This window comes from Ambystoma mexicanum, chromosome 10 (genome assembly GCF_040938575.1).
Source record: "Ambystoma mexicanum isolate Mex_15411 chromosome 10, UKY_AmexF1_1, whole genome shotgun sequence".
In the NCBI taxonomy this organism is placed as follows: domain Eukaryota; kingdom Metazoa; phylum Chordata; class Amphibia; order Caudata; family Ambystomatidae; genus Ambystoma; species Ambystoma mexicanum.
In genome coordinates, this window is record NC_090932.1 from 1,397,288,194 (window position 1) to 1,397,313,638 (window position 25,445).

The window sequence follows — 25,445 nt, forward strand, 5'->3', positions numbered from 1 at the left end:
TTGGTTGAGGGGCACGCAGTCGTGGTCGGAGTGGGAGTAGTTTGCCAAGGAGTAAGAACAATTCTCACAGATGTCATCGCCGATGTGGTCGAAGAAGCGGCTGCTGTAATATTCGCCAGCAGAGCCATCAACAGGGTTGTAGTAGGCTCCCTCAGCGGCGGGGTGGCCCTCGACATGATAAGCGCTGACTAGACTTTCACAGATGACAAAGTGGTAGTGGCCTGGTCCTCTGTGACTGTGTGGGTCGCTGACGTTCTCGATGACTAGGGTCTAGATTAAGACCAAGACCTTGTCTCCTCAATGCAAGGTTCTTTGCCCGTTTTATGCACAGAAGAAACACCATGCTCAGATGAGGACAAGTATTTTCCAGAGGAAACTCCACTCACCGGCAAGCTTGCCGTTGATTGAGACGGTGACTGGCCAAATTCTGGACCGGGACCCGTGGTGGCAGCCACCATTGTCAGATGTGCAGCATGGCGCTTCACCTTCTTATGAGCCTCCTGCGAAGGAAGCTTCTTCGGCAGATGTGGACCGCTTACCAGAGGAAAAATGTTCCAAAGGACGACTGGATCTGGAAGAAGCCTGCAAACTCCCAGGAGCTGGCCCCTCTCCTCTTTCAGCTAAGCCACCAGCCTGGGCTAATGGTCCCTCCTCCTTTTGGCAGGGAAACCCCGACAAATTTCACAGCCCTCCTCGTCGTGATCGGGGTGTAGACAATAGAGGCACCTAGAGTGCTAGTCTTCCACAGATATTCCTCAACCCACATCTGGCGCAGAGCTTAAAAAGGCTCCTCTTGCCTTCCTCGGACATGCCGAGGCACTAAGTAGGCCTCGACTAGGCCCTGAAACTTAAACATGAAGATCCGACGGTGTAGCAGTCAATCTTCACCGGCGAACTGAGCCCTGTTGCCGGACTGGATAACTGACAGCAAAACTGGATGTTTTGAACAGAAAAACGGACCATTTTTTGTAAAAAAACACAAAAATAGAAGTTTTACTCAGAGCAACCATAGAGGACTCCCAACATTGAAACGTGCGGTAAAAATCTGAAGATGACCACAAGGGACAGAATTTAGGGAAACGTTTGTCATTGGATGGGTGCAGTATGACCTAGACTACAGTGATTGGTTATTGCTAAAAAGGCAGTTTTGTGTTTTCTTAAAGCAAGACTGCTTACATTTTACTGACTATTCACATGAGCTTGTAAATCCATGCCAGACCCCATGCTGGAGAAGCTAGTTTCATTTTATGATGCCTCAGCCCATGACAACAACAACTTGCTACTTAATTTAGGCTTCACACAACAGATCAACATGCCAACACACTAAGGGTCAGATTCTCGACTGGATAGCCAACAAACTTTGACACTAACATTGTGTCTAAGCTACCTTGTGCATGGACAGACCACCACCTTATCACCTTCAGCATCCCAACTAAAATCATCTACACTACCCCCGACATCGCACCTGCCAACGCCACAAGAAATAAGCGCAATATAACTTGCGCCAAATTACTCTCACTCATCCTCCCTGTTCTCAACGATCTCTCCCTTTCATGCTCTGACCCCACAGTCCTGGTAGACACTTGAAAGCCCTCGATCTCATCGCACCTACCAAACTTAGAAAACCGAAACCACGGGCCCACCTCAACTCATGTTTTACGCCACAGCTGAGAACCCTTTACAAAGAAAAAAGGAGCCTTGAATCACGTTGGAAAAGCAATCCAACGGAAACAAAGCAAGTATTGCTCTAGCTACTCTAAATTACAAAGAGGCTATACTCCAGGCTAAAAGAGATGAGTATAACAAACGCATTGATCTAGCTCAATCAAACACCAAGGAGTTATTCAGAATCTTAAAGGAACTGGAGTCTCCTTCACTCCCCCCCGACACCTGCTCCAAAGACAGTACCTAGTGTGCTAACATTCAAAAGGCCCCCCTTGGCAAAATGGCCACTCTCCAAACTAAAATCAATGACAAAAAAAAAAAACAGCCTGCAGACTAGTCTGCAGCATAAAATACGTCAGATCAGCACTAACGCTAATCCCGATTCCCTGAAACCATTCAGCTTCTCACCTCTATCCACCATTGAAGTCGAACACATTATCTACAATCTCAAACCTTCTAACTGTCAGGGTGACCTATGTCCAGACACCATTATTAAGGAGGCCTCGCACAATCTAGCACCATTCATTACCAAGCTCATAAATTCCTCATTCAGTTCTGGGACTGTCCCTGACAACCTTAAGGATGCCTGGGTCATGCCTCTCCTTAAAAAACCTACTTTGGACGCTAACATACCATTAATTACAGGCCTATCACCAAGGTCCCTTTCCTTTTAAAAATTCTTGCTCGTGCTGCAAACCTACAGATCCAAGATTATTTGGAAACTAATAATCTCTTGGGATTGAGACAATCAGGTTTCCGCCCTCGGCACGGTACGGAAACTGCCCTCTTCGATCTTAAAACTCAGATTGAAGACTTAAAAGAGAAGGGAAAACTAGACCTATTACTCCTTTTAGATCTCTCTGCGGCCTTCGACTTAGTAAATCACCAAATCCTTTGCTGTCACCTACAACTGTCGGCCACTTCTCAGACAAAGCCACGGCTTGGATCACCTCCTTTCTGGAAAATAGATCCATGAGAGTCTTCTCCCCTACTGCCACCGCCGATCCCTCGCTGGTCACCTGTGGGGTTCCGCAAGGATCGTGTGTTTCCCCGACACTTTACAATGTGTTTACGAAACCACTCTTCGACATCTAGGACTATCTGAGTGTCACATACACAAATTACGCTGATGACACCCAGATACTCATCCCTATCACATGTGACCACAACACTGACACATTAGCCATCAATTCCATTTACCAAGTCATCCAAGCCTGGATGGCGCAGCACGAACTGTGCTTAAATGATGAAAAGACAGAGCTTCTCATCCTAAGTTCTCACCAAAGACTCAGTAAACTAGACCCGTCTTTCAAATCATTCACAATTGACGGCAATACCATCAAAGTGGCCAAGGATACAAAAACACTTGGTTTCTACATCGACTCCACCCTCTCATTATCTAGACAAACTAACGCTGTTTCCTCTGCTGCATCATATACCTGCAAGATCATTACTGCATGTCAACCCTTCCTATCACCAGCCAATTGCACTACGTTAGACAGGATCTTGGTCCTGTCTAAGATTGACTACTGCAACGCCCTCTATCTCGGCACCAATCAATGCAATATTAACAGGCTACAAGTCATCCAAAATAATGCCATTAGAGCGGCACTAAACATCCCCAGGAACCTTCACATTTCTGACTCTAGACCATTGGCTCTCAGTTTCCCAAAGAGTCTCACTTAAAGCGCTAACGCTAACACACAAAAGCCTTACCAACCAAGCTCCTAGTTATTTGGCCAACAGATTCTCCTTACATACTACATCAATACCACTCAGAAGTGCCCAAACCAACTGCCTCTCCATTCCGCGCTTCAACCTCCAGAGATCAGGTGGGAGCAGTTTCCCAGTCCTGGCAGCAAAACTATGGAACTCGCTACCTAATTCACTTAGAGCGGAACCGTCCTTCTTGGCCTTCAAGAGCAAAGCCAAAGCCTGGCTGTTGGCCCAAGACCGGCCCCGATTCTTATCGCCCACTGTCACCCGATTCACAACACCAGCGCCAACTTGTTAGTTGTCTTATTTTGATTGTCAATATGTATAGAACTTGTATATTGTCCCAAATTATCCTTGTTTTTATTGCTCTGCTTGTACTCCTTCACTGTTCTGCATTATGCTTGTAGTGATGCACCTGAATGCCCTTGGGCCTGGTGCGCTATATAAATAAATACAAATACAAATTTGCACTGTCTCACAATCAATTAAAACAGTGGGTGTGTACTTGGAACCTAACCTATCCATGAACAGGTAGGTTTTCCACCTCAGCATACCACTTCAAACCCATCAATACAGTAAGACCCTTTTTGTCCCAACAAAATTGCCTCACCATTGCCAGGGCCATCATTGGATCCAGACTGGACTATTGTAACGCCCTCCTAGTAGGCACCTCAGGCAAAAACCTGGCCAAACTACAAATTGTGCAAAATAATGCGCTCAGGGCCGCCACTGGACTCTCACGCAGGTATCACATCTCTGAGCTTAGAAGACAGGTCAACTGGCTACCAGTCAAAGAAAGGATCATCTTTAAAACTCTTGCCCTTATGCACACGTGTCTTCACGGCCAGGCCCCCACCCCCTTAACTGGTCCAAAGGATCTCAAAACCCCCTGCCTCCAGGCCTACCAGAACTCCCTACTCCAACATGATTACTGTTCCCAGGACACACAAAGCCCGTGCCGGCGGCGCTTGTTTCCCAACACTGGCAGCCACCCACTGGAACGCCCTCCCCACTCATATTAGGACTCATATTAGGACAATTGACTCCCATGCAGCCTTCTGCAAGACCATCAAAACTAGTCTCTTTGTATGGGCTAGCAAAGTCCTAAATACCCCTGGTGTACGTTACCTATCAACTGGTTGTTCCCCCCCTTCTCTGTATTTTGCAACCGCATGCCATGCAATGTATCATGCTCTAAGTCTGTGTGTAACCTTGTATTATGCATTGTACCTTTCTCCAAGTTTAGCTACCTGGGCGGCCTTCACTGTAACCCTTAAACAAGCCTTCTTAAGCACTGTTATAACGTCTCGATGCCTGTGGGCTGTAGTGCGCTCTACACATACAAATAAATAAATTTGCGCTGCTTTCAGAAATGCTCATGTCATTTTATTCACACATTTCCGGAGGGGTTGGACTGGAGCACAAAGATGCCCCCTTGCATACATTAGTGTCGGGAGCGCGCTCCCAGCACTAAATGTATGACAGGCTCCTCAGCAATCCATTGGTTGCTAGAAGCATATTTCACAGTGATGGGCTGTTAAAGAACCCATCTCAGTGAAATGACCTAAGGAGACAACAAAAGAAAGTTTGTGATACAGCCACGGTTTAACCCACAGATGTCACTTCAAATGAAAATCATGGATGGAACAGAAATGACCTCCTCTACCCCCAGTTCCCAGTCCAAGGTTCAACAAGCAGGAGCAGGTTGCGTGGGGAGACCAATGACCACTCTGGTTAAATGGGGAACAGTAGAAAGGGGTGGGGGAAGACTCAAAAGCCCCATCGCTCCTGGATCCAGTGGATGTCCGAACGCAGAACCAGCTACAAGATCAGGGTCTAAAAGACTGGGGACAGGCATTTACAGTGCTGGATGCTTCAGATTCTACTGAAGAATGGCAGGTTCATCAGTGAGTTTGGGAGTCGGTTTTAGGTCAGGCTAGCTAAGCATGGGGGCTCCAATTGGTTTAACTGAAACCCAACACTTGAGATGATCTACAATGTGAAGAAAACAGCAGTATTGACTGTAGCAATATAAGAACCCTACAGGGCCCAGAAAGGGTCAGAGGTCAGCCCAATGAGAGGAGGGTACCGAGGAGGGTACCGTTCATGTCAACTTAATCTCAGACACATGCAGAACAATACAATTCTGTACGACTGCTTCAAGACATTATTTTAAGTTATTCAGCTCAAAATGTTCACCACTGGATTTTTACATATTGCGTTTTATTACACAATGCGGATCACATGATGGTCAGGACATCAGTTTGTGACTATTGACTTAACATTTTGCATTTCAAATTCTTGCATACTAATTTTTGTATGAATATAAAGGGCAATGTGTAAATATATTTTAAATAAAATGTATACAACCTACAAAAGGTCCAGGGGTAGTTGGAGTACTGTGGTAACAAGCCAAAATGCAAAGCAAACTACTTTGCTTACTAACAGTAAATCAATCCTCCAAACTACAAAATGGACCAAACAAGAGCATTAAAGTACTTTCAATCTCGTAAAGCAGCAACGAAAGGTGCACCATTGTCAGAGGGAAAACAATTCTCCATGGCAAACAATAAAAAATAAACAAATTCCAAACAAACTGGTCCCCTGCGCCACAAGGGAGCAAACAAATGGAGAGAAGAAAACTATTTGTTAAAAATACGGAAAAAAGGAACTAAATATTATGCACACCTGCTTCAAGTACATAAATATCAAATACAAAATGGCCGTCGAGCTGAAACACGCAGACCACGCCATTGACGTTACCCGCATTTTTGTGTTAAGTAAACTTTTTTCCAAAACGTGTGAATATCAATCTAGAGAGCTTACGTGGGATACCAATAGAATAATATTCCATCTAAACCATACAAGGAATAACCACCAAAAACTAATCGAATAGAAAATAATTCCAATCTTTATATTTTACAGTAGTACCAGAAGAATCAGAGGAATACCATATTGGATTGATTATGGAGGATGTGCGGACACTCCAAATTAAAAGTTACAGCAGTGGATCTATTGGGACTTTATATATATAGTAAGCAAAGACAAATCGGCATACACGATTTGTGAGACAGTGAATAGCACAAGGTATGTTAAATTGAATTTAATATAACCAATCACAATTAAGGAAGGGTGCTACACATCAGAGAAGGTTTAAGTTACTTACAAGAGTAACTATTGTTCTCCCGCATGGGTCTGGCATGGAGTCACATGCTCATGAATATTCCCTGTCGTCAAGGCTGGGAATCCTCCATAAAAGATAAAACTGTTTCTCCTTCACTTTAAAAACCATTTCTCCTGTAAACCAATCGCTGTCCTATGGGTCAGACTGCCCCCATCCAATGACAGTCCTCTGTCTAAGCCCCACCCCATGTGGCCATCTTCAGATTTGGTAAGCACGCATAATGGCAAAATGTACCAAGAAAAGCCACAGAGGGGAAGGAGGGAGGGTTTTCATGTGTATCCATGCCAGACCCATGATGGAGAACAATAGTTACAGCTAAGTAACTTATACCTTCTCCAGCATGGGGTCTGGCATGGATTAACATGCTCATGAATAACGATTACACAGCAGTACATATACACAACCACAGGAAGTGGCACGGCTCAACAGAAGCAATAAACGCTCACCTCTGGAACAGACTCGCCTCATACAGGTTGCATAGCACCGCTAGGCCAACTCGGGACTCCTCCCTGGAATCCCTGCCGACGCAGTCGAACCTCGTGAAGGTGTGTGGACCTCCACGTAGCAGCCCTGCAGATATCGAGCATGGACACACCAGAGAAACGCCATCGTAGCTGCGATGGCTCTGGTGGAGTGAGCTCTCAGACGGCTTAGCATCTGCCTGCTAGCCAGTCGATGACAGTGCATTATGCAGCCAGAGAGCCACCTGGAGATGGATGCCTTTGCCAAGGCCTTTCCCTGATTTCCAGGTCCAAAGTTGAACAACTGCAGTCTTAAGAAAATCCTTTGTACGTGCCACATTGAATTTCAAGGCACAAACAATGTCCAGCTAATGCAAGGCCCTCTCCGCCGGCAACGACGGATTCAGAAAGAACGCAGTCAACACCAAAGGTTTGTTGAGGTGGAATTCCAACGGTACCTTTGGCATAAAGGTAAGGTGTGTAGGTAGAACCACACCCTTGAAGCGTAGAAAGGCAAGTAAGGCTGCTTGCAAGACCGGTCCTGAATCGCCCCGACCCGCCACGAGGAAAGTGTCTTCCATGAGAGAAACTTGAGCAGAGCCTGATGCATCTGTTCGAAGGGCGCTCCCATGGGCACAACATTGAGCTCCTAAGCCGGGGCAGGAGCCTAAAAAGGCGGTAAAGTCCTGAAGAGCCCCTTAAGGAACTCCTTGACAAGCCCGTGAGACCACAGAGAAGGTCTGCCCAGAGACCTGGTGTACCTGGCTATGGCTGCGAGATGCACCTTGATAGAGGAATGAGCCAGTCCAGCTTTAGGCAAGGAAAGCAAGTATGGCAGATGTTGCAGAGCCAAGACCTGCAGAGGGGTAATCTTCTGAGTCCGGCACCGCACTGAGAAGCATTTCCATTGATCTCCGTAGCACCTCAACATTGACGAGCCTGTGGCCAGTATGTCCTTACATTCAGCGGGTAAAGTATAACCTCCAAACTGTAGGGCTGCAGGAGTCATGCCCTCAGGTTCAGAGACCCTGGGTGTGATGCAGAATCGCACTCCCCCCCCCCTTCTCAGGCGAGAAGGTCCGGGGACAGCGATAGCCTGATGGACTAAACCACTGACCGGCGTATTAAGCCCAGATATCAGATCTGCCACGACCACACCAGGGCGACGAGTATCATCCTGCAGTGGCACTGTCTGAATGTGTTGATCACACATAGAAGTAGTGGAAATGGGGGTAAAGCGTATAGGAACAGACCCTCCCACGGGAACGAGAACATGTCACCCAAGCTCCTCGTTTGAGGGGAACCTGCTGGTGAACCTCTGGCACTTTCCATTCGCCACCGCTGAGAAGATATCGATTTGGGGTAGTCCCCATTTGTCCAACAGCAGGTCCACCTGGTCCTGGCGAAGCTCCCACTTGTGGCAAGAACGCAGTTCCCTGCTGAACAAGTCTGCAATGGTGTTCTCGACTCCCGCCAGGTGAACCAGAACGAGGAACATGCCTTGACAAATTGCCCACTGCCACAAGTCCTGGGCCTCTTTGGAGAGTGCCAGAGACAGGGTCCCCCTTGCTTCTGGATGCAGAACATGGTTGTGGTGTTGTCCGTGAAGATCCTCACCACCTTGTCTTTCAATGATGGCAGAAAAGACTTGAGGGCCCGGAATACAGCCTGGAGTTCCAGGATGTTTATTTGTAGGTCCTTTACCTCCGGTTGCCAGAGGCATCTGGCGTGCAACTGTCCGTGATGGGCTCCCATGGTGACCATCTCTTGATAAGGAGGTACCTGAAACTGAGCTCCCTGGACGAGATGCTGCTGAACATCCCACCACCGTATCGCCCCACGGAACTCTTTGTTGAGATATCTTGTCCCTAAGGTTCCCCAATACTTGCACCCACCTCACATCCAGGAACTCCTGGAGAGGTCTCATGTCCAGTTATGCAGGAGGACAGGCCCAGAAGTGACTTGATGGATCGAACCTTTGCTGCCTAGGCCGATGACAAGCGCTGCACTTTGCCTTGTATGTTTTTCACCCTTTCCTCCTAGGGAGAAGCCATGCATGTCACCATGTTGAGCGGTGTACCGAGGACTACAGCATCCTGAGATGGCTTCAAGCAAGACTTTGGATAGTTTATGGAGAACCCCAGCTCTGTCAGGTAGAGGTATAACATGAATGCCCTGCAGATGAAGATGTGTCGCCACCAGAGCCAGGCACTTTGTAAACCCTCGGGCCAACATCAGGCCGAAGGGCAGAGCCTTGAACTGGTAGTGCTGACCCTGAACCCCGAAGCGCTGACCCTGAACCCCGAAGCGCAGGAACTTGCAGTGCGTTTTGTGAATGGGGATGAGGAAATAGGCATCCTCCAGGTCCAACAATGTCACAAAATCTCCTTGCTCCAGCTGGCCGAGCACGTGCTGCAACGTGACCATCCGGAACCTTTGAGACCAAGTACTTGTTGAGATGACGTAGATCCAGAATCAGCCTCCAACCCCCCTGTCTTCTTTCGAACTAGAAAGTATCTGGAATATACTCCAGAGCCACCGGGGGACAGGCGCCATTGCCCCTTTCTATAACATGGACCGCGACTCCTGCAGAAGAAGCTGCGGACCGTTTACTTCTTGTCGCTGAATCGGAGGAATAAAAAGACACTTGGAACCCCAAGGTGTGCCCCTGTCTGAGATGTGTCCAGCACCCATCTGTCCGTGGTGATCTTTTCCCATCTGTTGACCAACTTTGCCAGCAGGCAAAGCAATGGCAAAAATGATTGGTTTGGCATGGGCACTCGCCAAGCGGCAGATAGCAATGGGGTGGAAGTCTGCGGAGGAACGGAGCATCGAGGCATGGTGGAAAGATCTAGAGTGACTACGGTCTGGCAGGAGGCATTAAGAACCGGAAGAAGGGAAAGTTCCATAGACAATGACCTGGAATGTGATACTACAAGAGCTATTCATCTCTCCAGATGATATCCCAACTTGAAGCCAGATCCCCCAGTGAACATTTGAGCAGCACCAGATGTGTAGGGCCCTCGGTAAAGAAATCACTACCAGACATACAATGACCTCAAGGTCTGCCCACTGCGTAGAAAGACTAGACATTAATCACCTGTGACCAGTTTATGTAGCATGTGCCTGTTTAGACAACGTTGGGGCTAGGTAGTGGGGTGTGTCGGGAGAGGGATAGCGAGGACACCGAGATATTTCACAATGCTATGTATTTGTTATTTTTTATTTTTTTCAAATATATTTTATTGGTTTCATAACAAACTTCAAATAGTGCACCTCAACATGATGCATAAACTACTCAAACCCCAACCCCCCCTTCCTCCCCCCACTCCAAAGTCGACACACAAGGACCAGCACCGTTCACTAATCCACAATTGTCCAGGGAGCTATCCGTATCTAGTTCTTCGGGTCCCAGGCCCGTCAGGGATGCAATCAGGTGTTGCCACGCCATCAATGATTCGGTTTCCTCTTCCCCACCTCTACATGCTGCTTCCCTCCACACTACCGTTTCAGCCTCGGCCCACTGCAGGAGGTTCCTTCACCAGGTGTCTATATTGAGTCTCGTCTGAGCTTTCCATCCCATGGCTATCCTCCTTTTTGCTAAAATATAGGCAAGATCTTTGAGTTTGCACACATGCTCGAGTTTGCGTGGTCTCAGGAAACCCCCTACCATGCATGCCTACAAGGAGTCTATCACCAATACTATCCCCATGGATGCCAAATGATCCGCAATTTCCTGCCAGTATCACGTGATTTTGGGGCAGGCCCAGAACATGTGCACCATCCCAGCTTTTTCTTCCCCACATTTCGGGCATCGCTGTGGGGCTGCATTTACAAAATTAGTGATTCTTCCGGGGGTCATATATGCTCTGTGGGTTATGTACAATTGTATCTGTTGTAATCAGGCATTTCTCGACACTTTTTGGTGATACACTTGCACCCTTTCCCATAGCCCGTCGCTCATTGTTCCCCGCTTTCCTCTTCCCAGTCCCGTCTAGTCTGAACTGCCTCCTTACCCACTTTGGACAGTAGTATTTCGTAGATTCTGGCGGCCTTGTGTCCCTTTCTGACACCAAATGGAACATTTCTATAGCTTCATCTGGCTGCTGGGTCAGTTCTTCTTCTGACCATATCTTCATTAGCATAGCTATTACCCTTGCATACGTGATTTTCCCCTTGTGTAGGCCTGTGCTTTCGCACAAGCTATCAAACTCTATTCTACCCTCTCCTTGCGACATCTCCTACTGTTGTCACCCCCCACCGGCTCCCAGTGTTCCCTTATAGCCCGTCTAAGTAGGTCATCTGTCCCCTTTAATGTCACCAGGGGGGATCTGCGGGGAGCATGGCATCCGGTTCCCCAGCGTGACACATGTCCTATGCCAGATCTTCCTGCCCAGAGTTCGCAGCGCCACTCTCTTACTCTCCAGGGGTTCCGTTATCCACATCCACTCGTTTAGGAAATATGGTGCACATTCCGCCCTCAGCAGACTGGACTCCGAAGTGGTATCTTCGGAGAGCCATCTAGCCACGTATTGCAATTGCCCCGCTAGGTAATACAACTCTAAGTTGGGTAGTTTGATACCTGCCCGATCATATGGGTTTTATAATTTCCATAGGGCTACTCGGTTTCTAGTATTATGCCAAATGAAACCTCTGCACATGCTGTGGATGTGAAACAGCCTGGGTAATACTATCATTTTGAGCAAAGCCGTTCTCCCAATCATGGTTAGGGGCAGCTTCATCCAAAATGTCATACTGCGTTGTATCCCTACAATTGCCCGCTCCGTATTCTTATGTTCATCTCCTACATTGTGATACACATTTTTACCCAGGTATCTGAAGGTATCTACCGCCCATTCTATCTGTAACACCGGCAACCTATCTAGGGGTATTCCTTTATATCTCCCTAGTGGGAATATCATGGACTTCCGTGGATTTACCGTTATGCCCGATATCAGTGCATAACGGTCTAATACTTCTAGTATATATTGTAGATTTTCTTCAGGGTAACTTAGGTACAGCAACATGTCATCAGCATACAATGATATGAGGTGCTGTCCGCTTTTCGTTGTGATGCCCACCTCCCGCTATTGGTATCTAAGATATGCAGCCAGAGGCTCCAATGCTAATATGAACAGCATCGGGGACCAAGGGCAGCCCTGTCTAGTTCCTCTGCTTAGTGTCCACCTTTCTGATGTCACAGACCCCGTCCTAACTCTAGCAATCGGCGAACTGTACAATAATTGCACCCATCGAAGATACACTGGTCCCATCCCAAACTTCTTCAGGACCGACAATAACCAGGCCCATTTAACGGAATCAAAAGCCTTGACTGCATTTAATGAAACCATTGCTTGTTCTTGGGAGCTTCCTGCTGTCTGGTCTATTACATGGTGCAATCTCCGAAGGTTATCAGTGATGCTCCGCTGGGGGACTTAGCCTGTCTGGTCATGGTGCATTAGAGTACTTATCAATGGTTGTAATCTATTTGCCATCACTGCAGTGAGGATCTTACTATCCTGATTTAACATTGACAGCGGTCTGTAGGATCCACAATCTGTGTCTATTTTGCCCGGCTTGAGGAGTGGAATGATGACCGCTTCACTTACGAGTCTCTGGCAGCTTGCCCTGTTCAAATGCCTCCTTCAACATAGCCAACAATGGTGGTAGCAGGTCTGCCATGTAGGTCTTATAAACTTCACTAGGGAGGCCATCGGCTCCTGGCGCCTTATTAGTGGGCAGGTTCCGGATTACAAATTCCAGCTCCTCCAATTCCTTTGGCGCCTCAAGCCTTTCCCTATCAGATACTTCTAGCCTGGTTAGGATGATATCTTCCAGCACTTAGTTTATGTCAATGTCTTCTGCGTCTGTTTTATCAGTGTACAACTTGCGATAGTAGCTCCGGAAGCACTCGTCTACTCCTTCTGGGGTGTTCTCGAGGGTGCCGCCTTTGCGGCGCATCTCCCGGATCACCTGTCTCGGGGCCTCGTTTTTACACAACCAGGCTAATAATCTGCCTGGTTTATCCCCTTGTTCATATTGTCTCTCTATATATTTCTTGTAGTTAAGGTTACATAATCTCTCCCAGGAGGCTCTGCATTTGTCGGCCAGGTGCCGTATCACTTCAGTTTTCCCCGGGGAGTCTGGGCCTACTTGTATTTTAGTCTCAATCTCCTTTTCTGTAGTTTGTAAATCTGCCACTATACCTTATAGCAGCACAGTCGACTTTGCTATCGCCACCCCCTTTATTACTACCTTAAATGCTTCCCAGAGTGTGCCTGCTGATGCAACACTTCCAGTGTTAAGTTCAAAGTATTCTTGTATTGCTTGCCTGAGGTCCTCCCTAAACATGGTGTCCTTCAGTTCTTCTGCGCAGAGTTTCCACGTCGGAATCCTAGGCCTAGGAGGCGAGATCTGCCATGTCACCAACAGAGGTGTATGGTCCGATAGTATTGCTGCCTTGTACTCTGCCTCTTTGAACTCCGCCACCGAAGAACTTGACACTACCATATAGTCTAGCCTGGTGTATAAATCGTATGGGGCCACATAATGTGAATACCCCCCTAGTGTTGGGGTGAAGCCTCCTCCAAATATCAGTGAGCTGGAGTTCTCGCATAAGTGTGATCAGGGCCTTTGCTGACGGGTTGGGCCCGTTTGTTTTATTATCTGACCTATCCATCTTGGGGTCCAGTGGGCAATTAAGGTCCCCCCTATTATGACTGCCCCTTCCATGTATGGGCTAACCGTGGTATATAGACTTCTGAAATAGGGTGCGGCACACATTAATCAGGTTGACAATTTTGTTACCCACTACACCAACACCATTTCTCCCATCCTCTTTTAGCTCTTGTAGCAGTTTGAACGGTATGTGGCCCCTATTATGGTCCCTTGCCACTGCCTCTTCATCAACTCTAGCTTCTCTTTAGTATGCATTTGTTATTCATAAAACCTGGAAACTAATATACAAATTAAAAAAAAAAAAAAACCTTTGCCAGCCGGCTTTCCACTCTGGTGGGTAAGTGGATTCGGGCCACGGCCTGCTTGGGGGCGGGGGGGAGGTGTTATGCCTTGTGGATGGCACCGCCGCTGACCTCTGCTGCCTTGAGCGCGCCCCCTGTACGCTTGAGTGGAAGAGCGCGAGGGCTGCCTGTAAGGGCTACCATAACCCTGTGAATATCTTCGTGGCTTTCCTCTGGAGGAGTGAAAGGACGAGGACTGTCGCTGCTGCAAGGTTCCCAGGCAACCTGCCGTCTCTGTGTCAGTCTATCGCCTGCAAAGATTCGTCGACTGCCTTTCGAAGAGGTTTTTCCAGTCAAACGGCATATCCAGCATCTTTGTCTGAACGTCCTGGCGGAAGTTAGTAGCCTTCAACCAACACTGACGGCGCAGACACACCCTGTTCCCTAACAGGCAAAACCCTGTGTCTGCGATACCCGCCGCCACTGTGATGCCGTGATCAGAGGCCAATTCACCATCCCGACAGAGTTCCGGCGCCTCGACCATCGGAAGTCCAGGATAGGGCCCAGCTTCTACCAGAGGTCCCGTTCATAACGGGACAAAATAGCTAGGAAGTTTGCTGCCTTGTTGGTAGAGGCTGCTGTGTAAGTTATCCTCTTGCCTATTGCATCCAGCTTCTTCCCCTCCTGGTCCGGAGGTACCATGGCTGCCGTAGACTGGTTCGCCAAGTGTTTCCTAGCTGCGGCCAAGACCACCGAATCTGAGATCTTAGGCACCTGGGCGCTGAGTCAGGTAACCTGTACTTCTTTTCCAAGCCGTCCCGTTTCGCCAGGGCTGTAGTTGGATTCTTCATAAGCGTTAGGCCCTCTTCCCAGATATCGTCCAGGAAATGAAGAGACATGATTGTCTTCCTCCTCGACCCAAGTTGTTGGTACAGGAAGCCCTCCTTCGTCTCCTCGGGGACTAAGTGAAACAGTTCTGAAGCCCTGGAGATGACATAATGAAAAGATCCAAATTCGTCCAGAGGGGAGGCCCTATGTGGCTCGTCTACATGCAGAGTCTCCCCATTCATTGCGATTAAATAGTCATCTGCTGTACCAGTAGCCGTGGTAGCTGTGCCCCTGTGTGGATCCGGAGCTCTGGTAGGAGCCTTGTCGTGACAAGGTGGTGGTGGCGGAGGGGTCAGATGATGCGGTGGACCCGCACCCTCCCTGGAGTTTACCCTTAGAGGTTCTGTAGGTACCGGCCCCAATTGCGGCAGCCTTAGTTGGATTTCAGTGTGCAGGGTGGATCATCTTTCCAGAGACACGTCCCTAGGTCTAGGGGTAAACTGAGCCAACAGAGTCTGGTCCGGGCTAATGCATCTCTTCTGCACCAGGGACTGAGGGGTTCTCCCCCCCCACCCCTGTGATCTGAACAGCATCCCTCGTGAGGATCATTGTCCATGTCGGTACTGGAGTAGATCTTCTCCAGTCTATCCTCAATAGCCTGCCAGGCCACATACCTGGGAGCCTCCAACCACAGGTGGGACAGCTTCCCTCTCCCTCTCAGGAGGCTGTTCGGTCAGAGCGGCCACCTTGTCTCTCCCTGGAGCCGGTTGGGGGCAAGGACACCCACTTCTTTCCTGGAGCCGCTCTCTTTCAGAGCTGCAGTGGACGTCATAGTCTTAGACGACAAAGTGCTTGTGGCGGTCTTCGTCCACAGTGCCGTAGTCGACTCCGTTGACTAGGCCTTGGTTGAAGCCTTATCTGGCTTTGACGAGTCCTCCCTGGACTTTTCCGTTAGACGATCCGAGGACCCAGAGTTTGGACGGGGTTAGCAACATTCTCTTCGAAGACGCTCCGGTCATCTGCAGGCTCACAATGGAGGATGATGGTAATCTCTTGCCCAACTCGGGACCCGCAACAGCAGCGAACCCAGCAGAGATAGCGTTGCAGAGCCTGGCCTTCTCTTGGAAACCTGCACGCAGGGTGTCCTCAAAGAATCTCAGCTTCCTCCCAGAGGGAGAACTCTCCTCGGACCGGCTGGTCCTGGATGAGGCTTGACCCTGCCCCGAGGCTGCGTCAGAGGCCTTGCTCGACTTGAGAAACACTGACAGTCTGCTGAAACGGTCCTTCTTGGTTTTCTTCAAAAAACCACGGCACAGCTCAGATCCCTCATTGCAGTTCCAGATGCAGGCAGTACAAGCATTTATGGTGTCGATCTTCTATGAAGACGTTTCTTAACCCACACTTCATACAGAGGCTGAAGAGGCTCCAGCCTTCCTCTTTCTCCTCAGCCATGCTGAAAGTGCGCAAAGTAGGCCGCATGGCCGGGTGTTAGGCAGAAACCTGTGCAGTTCCCTCTGGGACCACTGCAAAAGATTTAAGACTACAGGTGTTTGGCAGTAAACCCACTTGGTAGCAGTCTGTACCACACAGATTCACTTGGTAGCTGTGGCTGAACAGTCAGACTTCCCTCAAGAAGAGTTAGGCAGTATACAGAGTATTCACAATAGATCAAAAGAACACAGTAGAACAAGCGAACACTGACCAGAGCTTGGTGTAAAAGATATAATTATTTATTTAAAACCACATCTAATAAAACACACAGGCACTAAGATTAAGCAGTTCAAAAACACGGTCACTAAAAGATATACACTCCCTTAAAAGAATATTAGACAAGTCTTAAGTAAAGCCCCACTTATTTTCAGACAGCAGTGAGCGCTTAACGTAGATGGCACTCTAATAATTTGGTTTAAAAGAGAGAGAAAGGCAGAGCATAAATTGAAACAGATCCCAACACTTTCAAAAGAACACAGTAGGAGAGGAAGGTAGAGTCAAACCGTGAATTTAGAGTTCAGAAAGCCGCATCCACTTTAAGAGGATTCGAACGAAATGTGTCCAAGGTCACACGGTTAAAAAGTGCACAAAAGTCTCGAAAAGGTTCAGAAAGAGTTGTACCAAAAGAAAGGGACCAGTTAGATGGTCAAGGCGGCCTGCCCAGTCCAGAAGGTTAAGGGATTATTATTACCTTGTAGCAATCTTTAGAAGGGGAGGCCTGGCGGACACGGTACCTTAAAGTGGTGGGAATACTCCAGCGGGGGCAGTTGTTCCTGGCAGCGGATGCAAGTCGGTGCTTCGTCCGGGGGAAGAGAGGATCTCGTCAGGGAGGAAGACAGGACTCTCTTGCACTGCCAGAGAAGAAACCAGCCGCAGAGTTCTCAGGTCTAAAAGGAGCGGTCCTTTTATTTGCGGTCCAGTGGTAAGTGGCTATCCGGTTGCCGGGGTGCTTGGCACGGGCAATTCGACCACAAGACGTCCTGGGATGTGAGGAAAAGAAGGTAAACTGGTTGTGCCCACCAGTCAGGGGAAGAAGACTCTCCAGCCGGGAGATCTTCTCTGTCGTCGGGAAGTGGCGAGTCGGTCCCGCAGGGCTCCACCGGTGGTGTCGTCGTAGCAGGTCGGCTCAGCTTCTCCCTCGTCGAATTCTCAGGTCCTGTGGCGACTTCTAAAGTTCCAGTCCCAAAAGCTCTGCTTTTATGCAGCACACCCCCATTCACTCAGCCTACCTGTCAATCAAACATGCTAAGTGGTGAGCCGGCCAGCTCACCACTTGGGCCAATCACACAAGAGTGTGACTTGAGTTACCAAGGTAACAGTCCAGGGTGCCTAAACCCCCTCCCACACCCCCTGTGGTACCCAGACAGAGTGGCACCACTTTTGGAGGCTTCTGTGGAGAAGCCCGCCAAAAAGTGGAACAAAGGGCTCGACCTTTGGTTTGGAGTTACCGAGGCGAACACAAACGCCATTTTAAAACCGAGTTCTGGTAGAAAATACCGAACAGTGAATTAATATTAAATAAATAAACCGGCGGTATGTTAGAGGCTATGTTAAAAAGTATTAGCCTCGAACAATGAGAAAATCCCATAGAGATATATTTGCGGTGGAATATAAAAAGTAGTATCCACTGCCACCAGCCAAAACTCGATCAGGGGGGACAGAGACGTGCCCCCTCGACTAACAGACCCCAGGGCAATCGAATTGCCCCGACCAGTACGTTCACAATATGATGGTTTGTACTGGTTTCTGTTCATAATTTGGGACTAGTAAAGCCAATGGTGATGTTACATGCCCTGGGAGACAGTAGTCAGTCCCAGAGTATGGAGTCTATGGTGGGGTATCACTATGACACCCCTGTGTCACTGCACTGAGGGTGCCGTGTAATACACATAGTAAAAACACATGAGACCCTATGGAGTAAAAGACCCCATAGCCCATAAAACACATTAACAGTCAAAGGAACCCTTCAAATCATGTCCAAGAGTGTGCGGAAAAGAGACTCACTCTTGGCAGGAGAAAAAAACTAACTCCAGAAATCCAGCAAAGCTGCTGGTGGACTCACTAGGTTAGGAAATTCAGCCTAAACAGAGAATTCTCCCTAACACTGGGCCTCCTCAAAACTTTGATGATTCAGCAGTGGATGAAGATCTGTGCTGGTGGCGGAGTACAGCTGCCCGTCTCTTTCCTTCGTCGAAGATTAAGCAAAAACAAAAAACAAAAAAATAAATAAATAATAATCGGTCAAAACCTACCTATTTTGCAAAAATGTTATGAAAAAACGGAAAATTAGTTCGGAGAGCAATTTGCGGACTCAACACTGAAGCGTGCAGAAAAATTCTGAAGATGGCCACCAGAGGTGGGGCTTAGGGAGAGGACTGTCATTGGATGGGGGCAGTATGACCCAGAGGACTGGGATTGGTTTAGAGGAGAAATATAGTTTTAAAGTGAAGGATAAACTTTTTTCTTTTACCGAGGATTCCCAGCATGGCGACGGGGAATATTCATGAGCATGCGAATCCATAGCAGACTGCATGATGGAGAATTAGGATTTAATTACTAAATTTACAATCTTTTACTGGATATAGGCAAGAACTTTACAAATGAATCCCACAAGGGATAAGTGAACCTAAGGATCCATATTATTGTGAATTGGAAGGTAGGTTTATATATTCCATCATGGGACAAGTTCCAACCAGTGAAATGTAAATGGTTATATAAGGAAACACTGTTGTGCATAATGTATAGTGATCGATCACTTGACTGCTTTGAGAATAGAAGGAACACATCAATAGATGCATGACTCAATCACATTTATGAGGAAGAGATATACAATGGCCTATGTTATAACTTGCGGTGATGGGGACACATTTGGAAATTGGGATTTTTAGGAATTGTTTACTTGAAGCAAGTGTGCACAATATCCTCGTTTTTCCCTTATTTTTGACAAAACATTGTTTCTTCTCCCAGTTTGTTTCTCCTCTCCCCCCCCCCTCCCCCCTGTCTTCCTTTCTCCTTGGACTTGTTTTTTTCTTTTTTGGAATACCATTTAATTTGATTATGCCAATGTGACACCCGGGTAGCGTCTTCAATTTGTGTTAAAAAAAATGGTTGACTTATTCTTTGGATGGGTGTCATTGTGACGTGTTTTGTAAATTATGTGAAAAGGTTTGTCTCATTACCCATATGTATTTTGTAGAATGTATGTAATTTATGATGACTGGTCTATGGAATACAGCCATGAGGAAGACCTTGCTAATTGGGTCAAAACACGTGCCGGCTGTTATGCCTTTAAGAACAATAATTAAAACTGTAATGTGCAACAAGTGTCTGTCCTTTTTAACATTAAAGACAGTTATACACTGGATTGTGGCGCAGGGGGCCAGTTAGTTGTTTGGAAAATCATTTTTCAAAGGCATGGGGTTTGTGTCTTTTTTTCTAACATAAGCTCCTGCTTGCCTGCCAATGCATGAATATACAAATATATTACTATAAAACAAATCCTTGAGTTTAACATATAGGTGTGGGAGTAGCTTATGGCTCAACCCCAACTTTAGTTTCCAATATTAAAAAACCTACCTGCATTTTTGTGCAGAGACCATCTAAGAGCGTTACAGTTGATCACATTTAAAAACAATGGCTTTTCTACTATGACACCAATCCACCTACCTGTGAACTATTGGAGTAGACATACGTCGCCAATGGTCGGTCTTTCTTATTTATAAAATCTATAGCTTCGTCAAGGTTAGCAACACTTAACACGGGAAGAACTGGTCCTAGAATATCCTGCTGCATGACTGCGTCGCTCTCCTGCACACCTAGTAGCACCGTGGGAGCTGCAAGGAAAAATTGAAAAAACGTCAGTCATTAGACAGTGAGAATTGCATGCTTACAAACCTACGTATTTATCATAAATATCACATATCTCCATGTTTGCATCTTTGCAATACATTCAAACACTCATCGAGAATGTTTTATGTGGCCTGTATAGAAACATCTACAAGGCGTTACCTGCTCTTGGATGTGAGGGGCTGTGTGTTTTGCAATTCAGGCATAGGTCCTGAGTGGCTCATGTATGGCCCCTCCGTAGCAATCACCTAGCCCACCCAAGTAGCCACAGGCCCTGGTCTGTGGTCAAGCACAGTAGATAAGTTAGCCCACTGCGCGTGTGGGGGCCAATGAGCATGGGCAGTGGCTACTTTGCCTGGGGCCTGGCATCACACATGCTTCACGTCTCACCAAGCTCCCAAAGTAGCCACTGGAACGGGCCTGCTGTGGTATGCAGAAACTGTCCACTTTTCCTGCAGCAATGCTGCTCTGCCAGGCCACAGGTATGGCCAAGTATGGGTCTACAAAACCTATGGGAATAACATCTTTGCTGTTTTGTGGGTATATTGCGTTTGAGCCCCCCAACCTTGGGTCAGGAGGTGCAGGGTTTTGAAGTGGGGCGGAGGGTTGGTCAGGGGACTACAATGTACCTTTTAGAAAGTTTGGTAGTAAAGGGTCTGAAAGGCCCTGCGAAAAAGTCAGCGAATCACAATTGTGCCCTTTCAAAACATGTTCAAGGTCCCAACCAACTAGATTGTTTTTCAACTAGTCAGCTAGCTTGACCCTTACTAGGTCCGCAAATCCCAGACTTGGCACCCCTGGAAGAGTATTTATGGACCCAAAGCCAAAGTAGTCAATCAGGTGGCCACTACGAAATCACACCGATGTTTGCCTACTTTTGGGCAGCTTTAAAAAAGGAACCACAGGGCAGATATGATCTGCATGCACGGTGTAAAAGCATGAACTTGGGGCTAGATCTTCTCCTTGCTGAAGGATTTGTTCAGCCCTTTCACTCCCCATTATGAAACCACACAAAATGTCAAAGAGTCGGGTCTATATTGTTTGGGAAATGTTTTGTATGGATCTGTGAAATAGCACCAGTTGTAAGTTATGAGCCACACAAAACGTGTTCTTCCTTATACATACACATATATACACACATTCAAGTCCCAATGGACTAGTCCGGTTTCGCCCTTAGAACATAAACATATGGCTATCCAAAATAACGAGTTGGGTGGGGGGTTCCGTGTACCCCAAATACAAGGGCATGCATGGCTAAAACTATTTTTTCGAGGCATGCTTTGTGCACTTGGGGGAGAGCGAGTGGTGGTGCCAGTCAATGGGTAAACGGACAATTCATATTAAGTAGTTCATGCTTTCTTTGAAACTAGTCAATAACCGAGACTCAATGGAAAAATTTAGCCATCAAAAATTAACAAAATACACTCATCGTTCAACATATGCATTGTACTCGTATTATTTTTTAAAATCTTCATCATCACACCCTACCTATATATTTGTCACTTTCTTCAGTTTGTCCCCCAAAAGCAACATTTCCACAGGAAAGGAGTTCTGTCACATGCTTGTAATGTTCCACACTGACAATCCGTCCAAAATGTGGAGACTCTTGAGGGTTTTTTCCATAGAATTCTTCCACACACAAACGAAGATTCTCCACAAGTTTGTCCTCGACATCTGCATGACAAAGCACATACTCTGGAGCCAGGGAGGTCTGGCCTGCGTTTACAAAGCGGGCCCATGCAATCTTCTTTGCTGACAGGGGTATGTCGCAGTCCTTATCCACATAACATGGGTTCTTACCTCCCAACATTAGAGAGACTGGTGTAAGGTGTTTGGCTGCTGCTTGAGCAACCATCTTCCCAGTGGAACGGTCACCTAAAGTCACAGAAAAGCAGATTAATGCACAACACGTGTTTAAACAGCTGTCAGTATGTGTGAAACATGGCCATTTTAACCTCAAGAAGCAATGTCTTTGAAGAACAAATAAAATCAATTTCTTCATCCATCAATTTTAGTCCCGACGCTACTAAACATCGACAGTAACAATTTATGCAAAGGAGTGAGATTAACTCTTCATACATTCCTATTTCATGTAATGAGCATTTGAAGTGATAACCCTACTTGGCCTACTCACATGTCGACTCTGTATTTTAAACATTAAAAGTGTGCGTTTTATTTTCGAAACAGGTATGAATGAAGATTTGCTGGAAGAGTAGCAATGGAAACATTCTTTTACGTCTGTGGGTACAATTTGGGGAAATTGTAATGTGTGTCAGGGCTGGCCACTTATTTTAGTAGTCCAATATCATTTAAGAAATACATGTAGAATGACAGAAGTATATCTGAAGAGGTCAACAGAGCAGCAGGATCTTCAGTCCCATAGTAATCTCTTACATGAGCGATAACACTAACCTGATGCTTGAAACATATCTTGATCAAATGGTTCCTTAAGAGCAGTACAGACCGTATACAAATGTTGTATTTATGAGTTCTGCAAGATCATAGAGATGCCCTGCGCCAGAAAAGCACACATATATACAACATCTGGCTAAAGAGGATTTGATGTGCTTTGTAATATTTTGCACTTGAATGCAGAAGGAGAACTATAAAGTATGTTTAATAGCCGTAATGGGAAAATAATTGGGATGATAACAGAATAAGCACAGCCTAAGAAATACAATAACAGACCTCCTGGAATTTATGTCCAACAAGGATTGCTCGTGGTTAAATACTTTATACTTTTGTCATGTACAGATTCTGCCAACAATCTGTGTGTAACAGATGGCGGAGGATTAGTCCGATTCTTCAGACTCCTCTCAAGATGGCGTCCAATGCTCCACACACCAGTCTATTTTTTTCTACCAAGATGGCATCTAGAATGTGGTGCAGTTGTCTAGTATTCACATACCTCTGGTCTCCCGTTTGCTCCCCCCCACTGCTATAATCAACAATGCATTTATGCGATGCTGAACAGGAGTTTGGTGCATCGCTACTCCCCAACGTTGTCTTCCTTCGGGAGTATACACTCTTTCCTGTTCTACTCTCCTTATTCGAGTACTTAATCAAATCCACACTGGTTCTCCTTTTGCTCTTTAGCAACTATGGGATGACTCTTCAGTCATCTCGCTCCTGCACTTTACATCTCCACTACGAGCCACGCTCACCTTGGTAGGTTATAACTCCTTATCCCAACATTGTCATATGGCACACATCCCGCTACCCAGTCACATACTCACATGACTTCCTTTCCTTTTCAGCAGTACGCTTCCGACCCTTGCTCCCACAAAGAATTACAGAAACGTACCCGAACCACTAGCACCCCACAAGAGATTCCCGGTATGTCTCTTTTCTTTAGAATTCCATTACACTGTTGACCATCTTCAGAACCCAAACTTACTTCTATTTTCTCATTCTACTTCAGCCTAGCAGCAGTATCCAATCATCCTTCTGCTTCTTGTGTGGTGACCGTGATCCCGAACAAGGACTGCAACAAAAACCTGCTCTGCTATCGACATGCCAGGGTGTTTTCGCACAGAGGGTTTCCCTGGAGCCCTTGTCTTTCGTCCAGCAGGATCCATCTTGGACTGCAGTGGAATCAATGGGTCTTGAGGGGCTCGTCCCTTGCCGCACGCTGTTGCATCACTTAAGGTCAGTGATTTCTTCTGGCTATAAGAAAGTTGTAGTTTTGATCCCTTGTAGATGACGGATAGCGATACCATCTTGAAGAAAAAGCCATTGACCCGATGCAACAGTTTGTGTCAGCTGTGCAGTCTCCGACTATGGAGGTCCAAGGTTTAAAACAAGAGAATGCTTATTTAAGGCAACATATGAACTGTCTGCCTGTAAGCCCGAAGTTATCTTCGGGACCCCTTCCTGGAGGCAAATTTGACAGCAATCCCCATAAACTAAAGGAATTCACAGAGGCATGTACAGTACAGTTTGCTTTCAAGGCAACATTTTTTCCGACAGAGACAAAGTGGGACATATGATTTCACAGTTAACTGGGGCTACTTCGTTAGTTACCACTAATAACCCCATTTTGGATTCACATCCAGCCTTTGTGAACAGTCTGAAAGCCAGGTTTGGTTGTCAGGAAATCGCGGTCTGCTCACTAGAACACATTTGGATTACAAACAAGGGTCACAGGACCTTCTGACATATCACCAGGTTTAAGCAATCGGCTGCTGATACAGCTTGGCCTGATAATGCATAGATCACCATTTCGCAGAGCACTAACAGAGGAACTTAAGGATGAGATTTCCTGAGTACTTCGTTCTGCTAACCTTGCGGAAATGATAACATTGGTAATGCAGTTAGACTATAGAATGCAAGAACGTCACAGGGACAGAAGGAAGGGAAAACCTATAAAAGCCATCCATAGCACAGCCTCGCTCCTCCCCTAGAATGGCAGTTTCAGAGGAACCCATGCAGTTGTGAAGGGCCCGTGGGCCTCTGTCTCCAGAAGAACATACCTGCAGGTACTGTGGTTCTGTTACGCTCACCTGGTCTCTGTGGAGGTGTTGGGGCACGGTTGCAGCCCTCCCGGGAGTGAGGTCGCTCGGGTCCGACTTCGCCGTCTGCCCTTATGTGGTGACTGGTGGTAATAGGTGATGCTGCTCGGGACTGCTCCTGCGTGGAGACTAGGGGGTGTGAATATGCTAGCTTGTGCGCCTGATCCCCTTCCAGACCCCTTCTCCCAAACCGTGGTACCCGTGGGATGCGCGGTCCCTGGAAAGCTCACCTGTTGATTCGTTTTGGCGAGCACACCGTCCTGCTGCTTCTGGCAGGGGCACTTGTATGATCTGGACCGAGTTCCTTCTCTGGTCCCTTGCCACTATACTTCAGGTAAGTGTTCCCATTTACCTTGGTCTTTCCTCGTCTGTTTTTGTTGTGTTGTCTTGTATTGCTTTCCGTTCCACTTTTGATGTTTGCTCTTTTGCTTACTTCCCTTGCAGGTGATGTTGCCGGCCCGGCAGAAGCTGCGGAGCTCGAGGCGGCAGCTGGAGAGAATGAGGAACGAAGCTGCAGCAGTACAGTAACTGTCAAGTTGTTAACTAGGGGGCACGCGGGGTTCAAATGCGGCGCAGCCCTAGGACAGATGTTCTAACCTTGTCTTTCTTCTTCTTCTTCACAGGGTCCGAGTTCGTGGATGCGGAGTGCGGTGCTGCGGCGTCGGGATCAAGATGACTGGATGTCAGGAGATGAGTCTGCAAATGAAGCACCAGTTTCCTGGAGGTGAGTATGCAGGAGAACGCCTGGTTTTAAAGTTAAGTAAACTGGGCCAAGCGGCGGTGA

The 25,445-nt window shown here is 47.1% G+C and overlaps 1 protein-coding gene across 1 annotated transcript in view; it reads right to left on the reverse strand.

Annotated features, from left to right (window-relative positions):
- Window positions 1-25,445, reverse strand: part of LOC138492350 (aldehyde dehydrogenase family 3 member B1-like) — a 980,501-nt gene that overhangs the window by 208,020 nt on the left and 747,036 nt on the right. The window contains exons 7-8 of the mRNA XM_069619416.1: window positions 21,639-22,025; window positions 19,971-20,137 (exon numbers count right to left, since the gene is read on the reverse strand). Of these exons, the coding sequence (XP_069475517.1) occupies window positions 19,971-20,137; window positions 21,639-22,025 (554 nt within the window). The remainder of the gene's footprint in view (window positions 1-19,970; window positions 20,138-21,638; window positions 22,026-25,445) is intronic.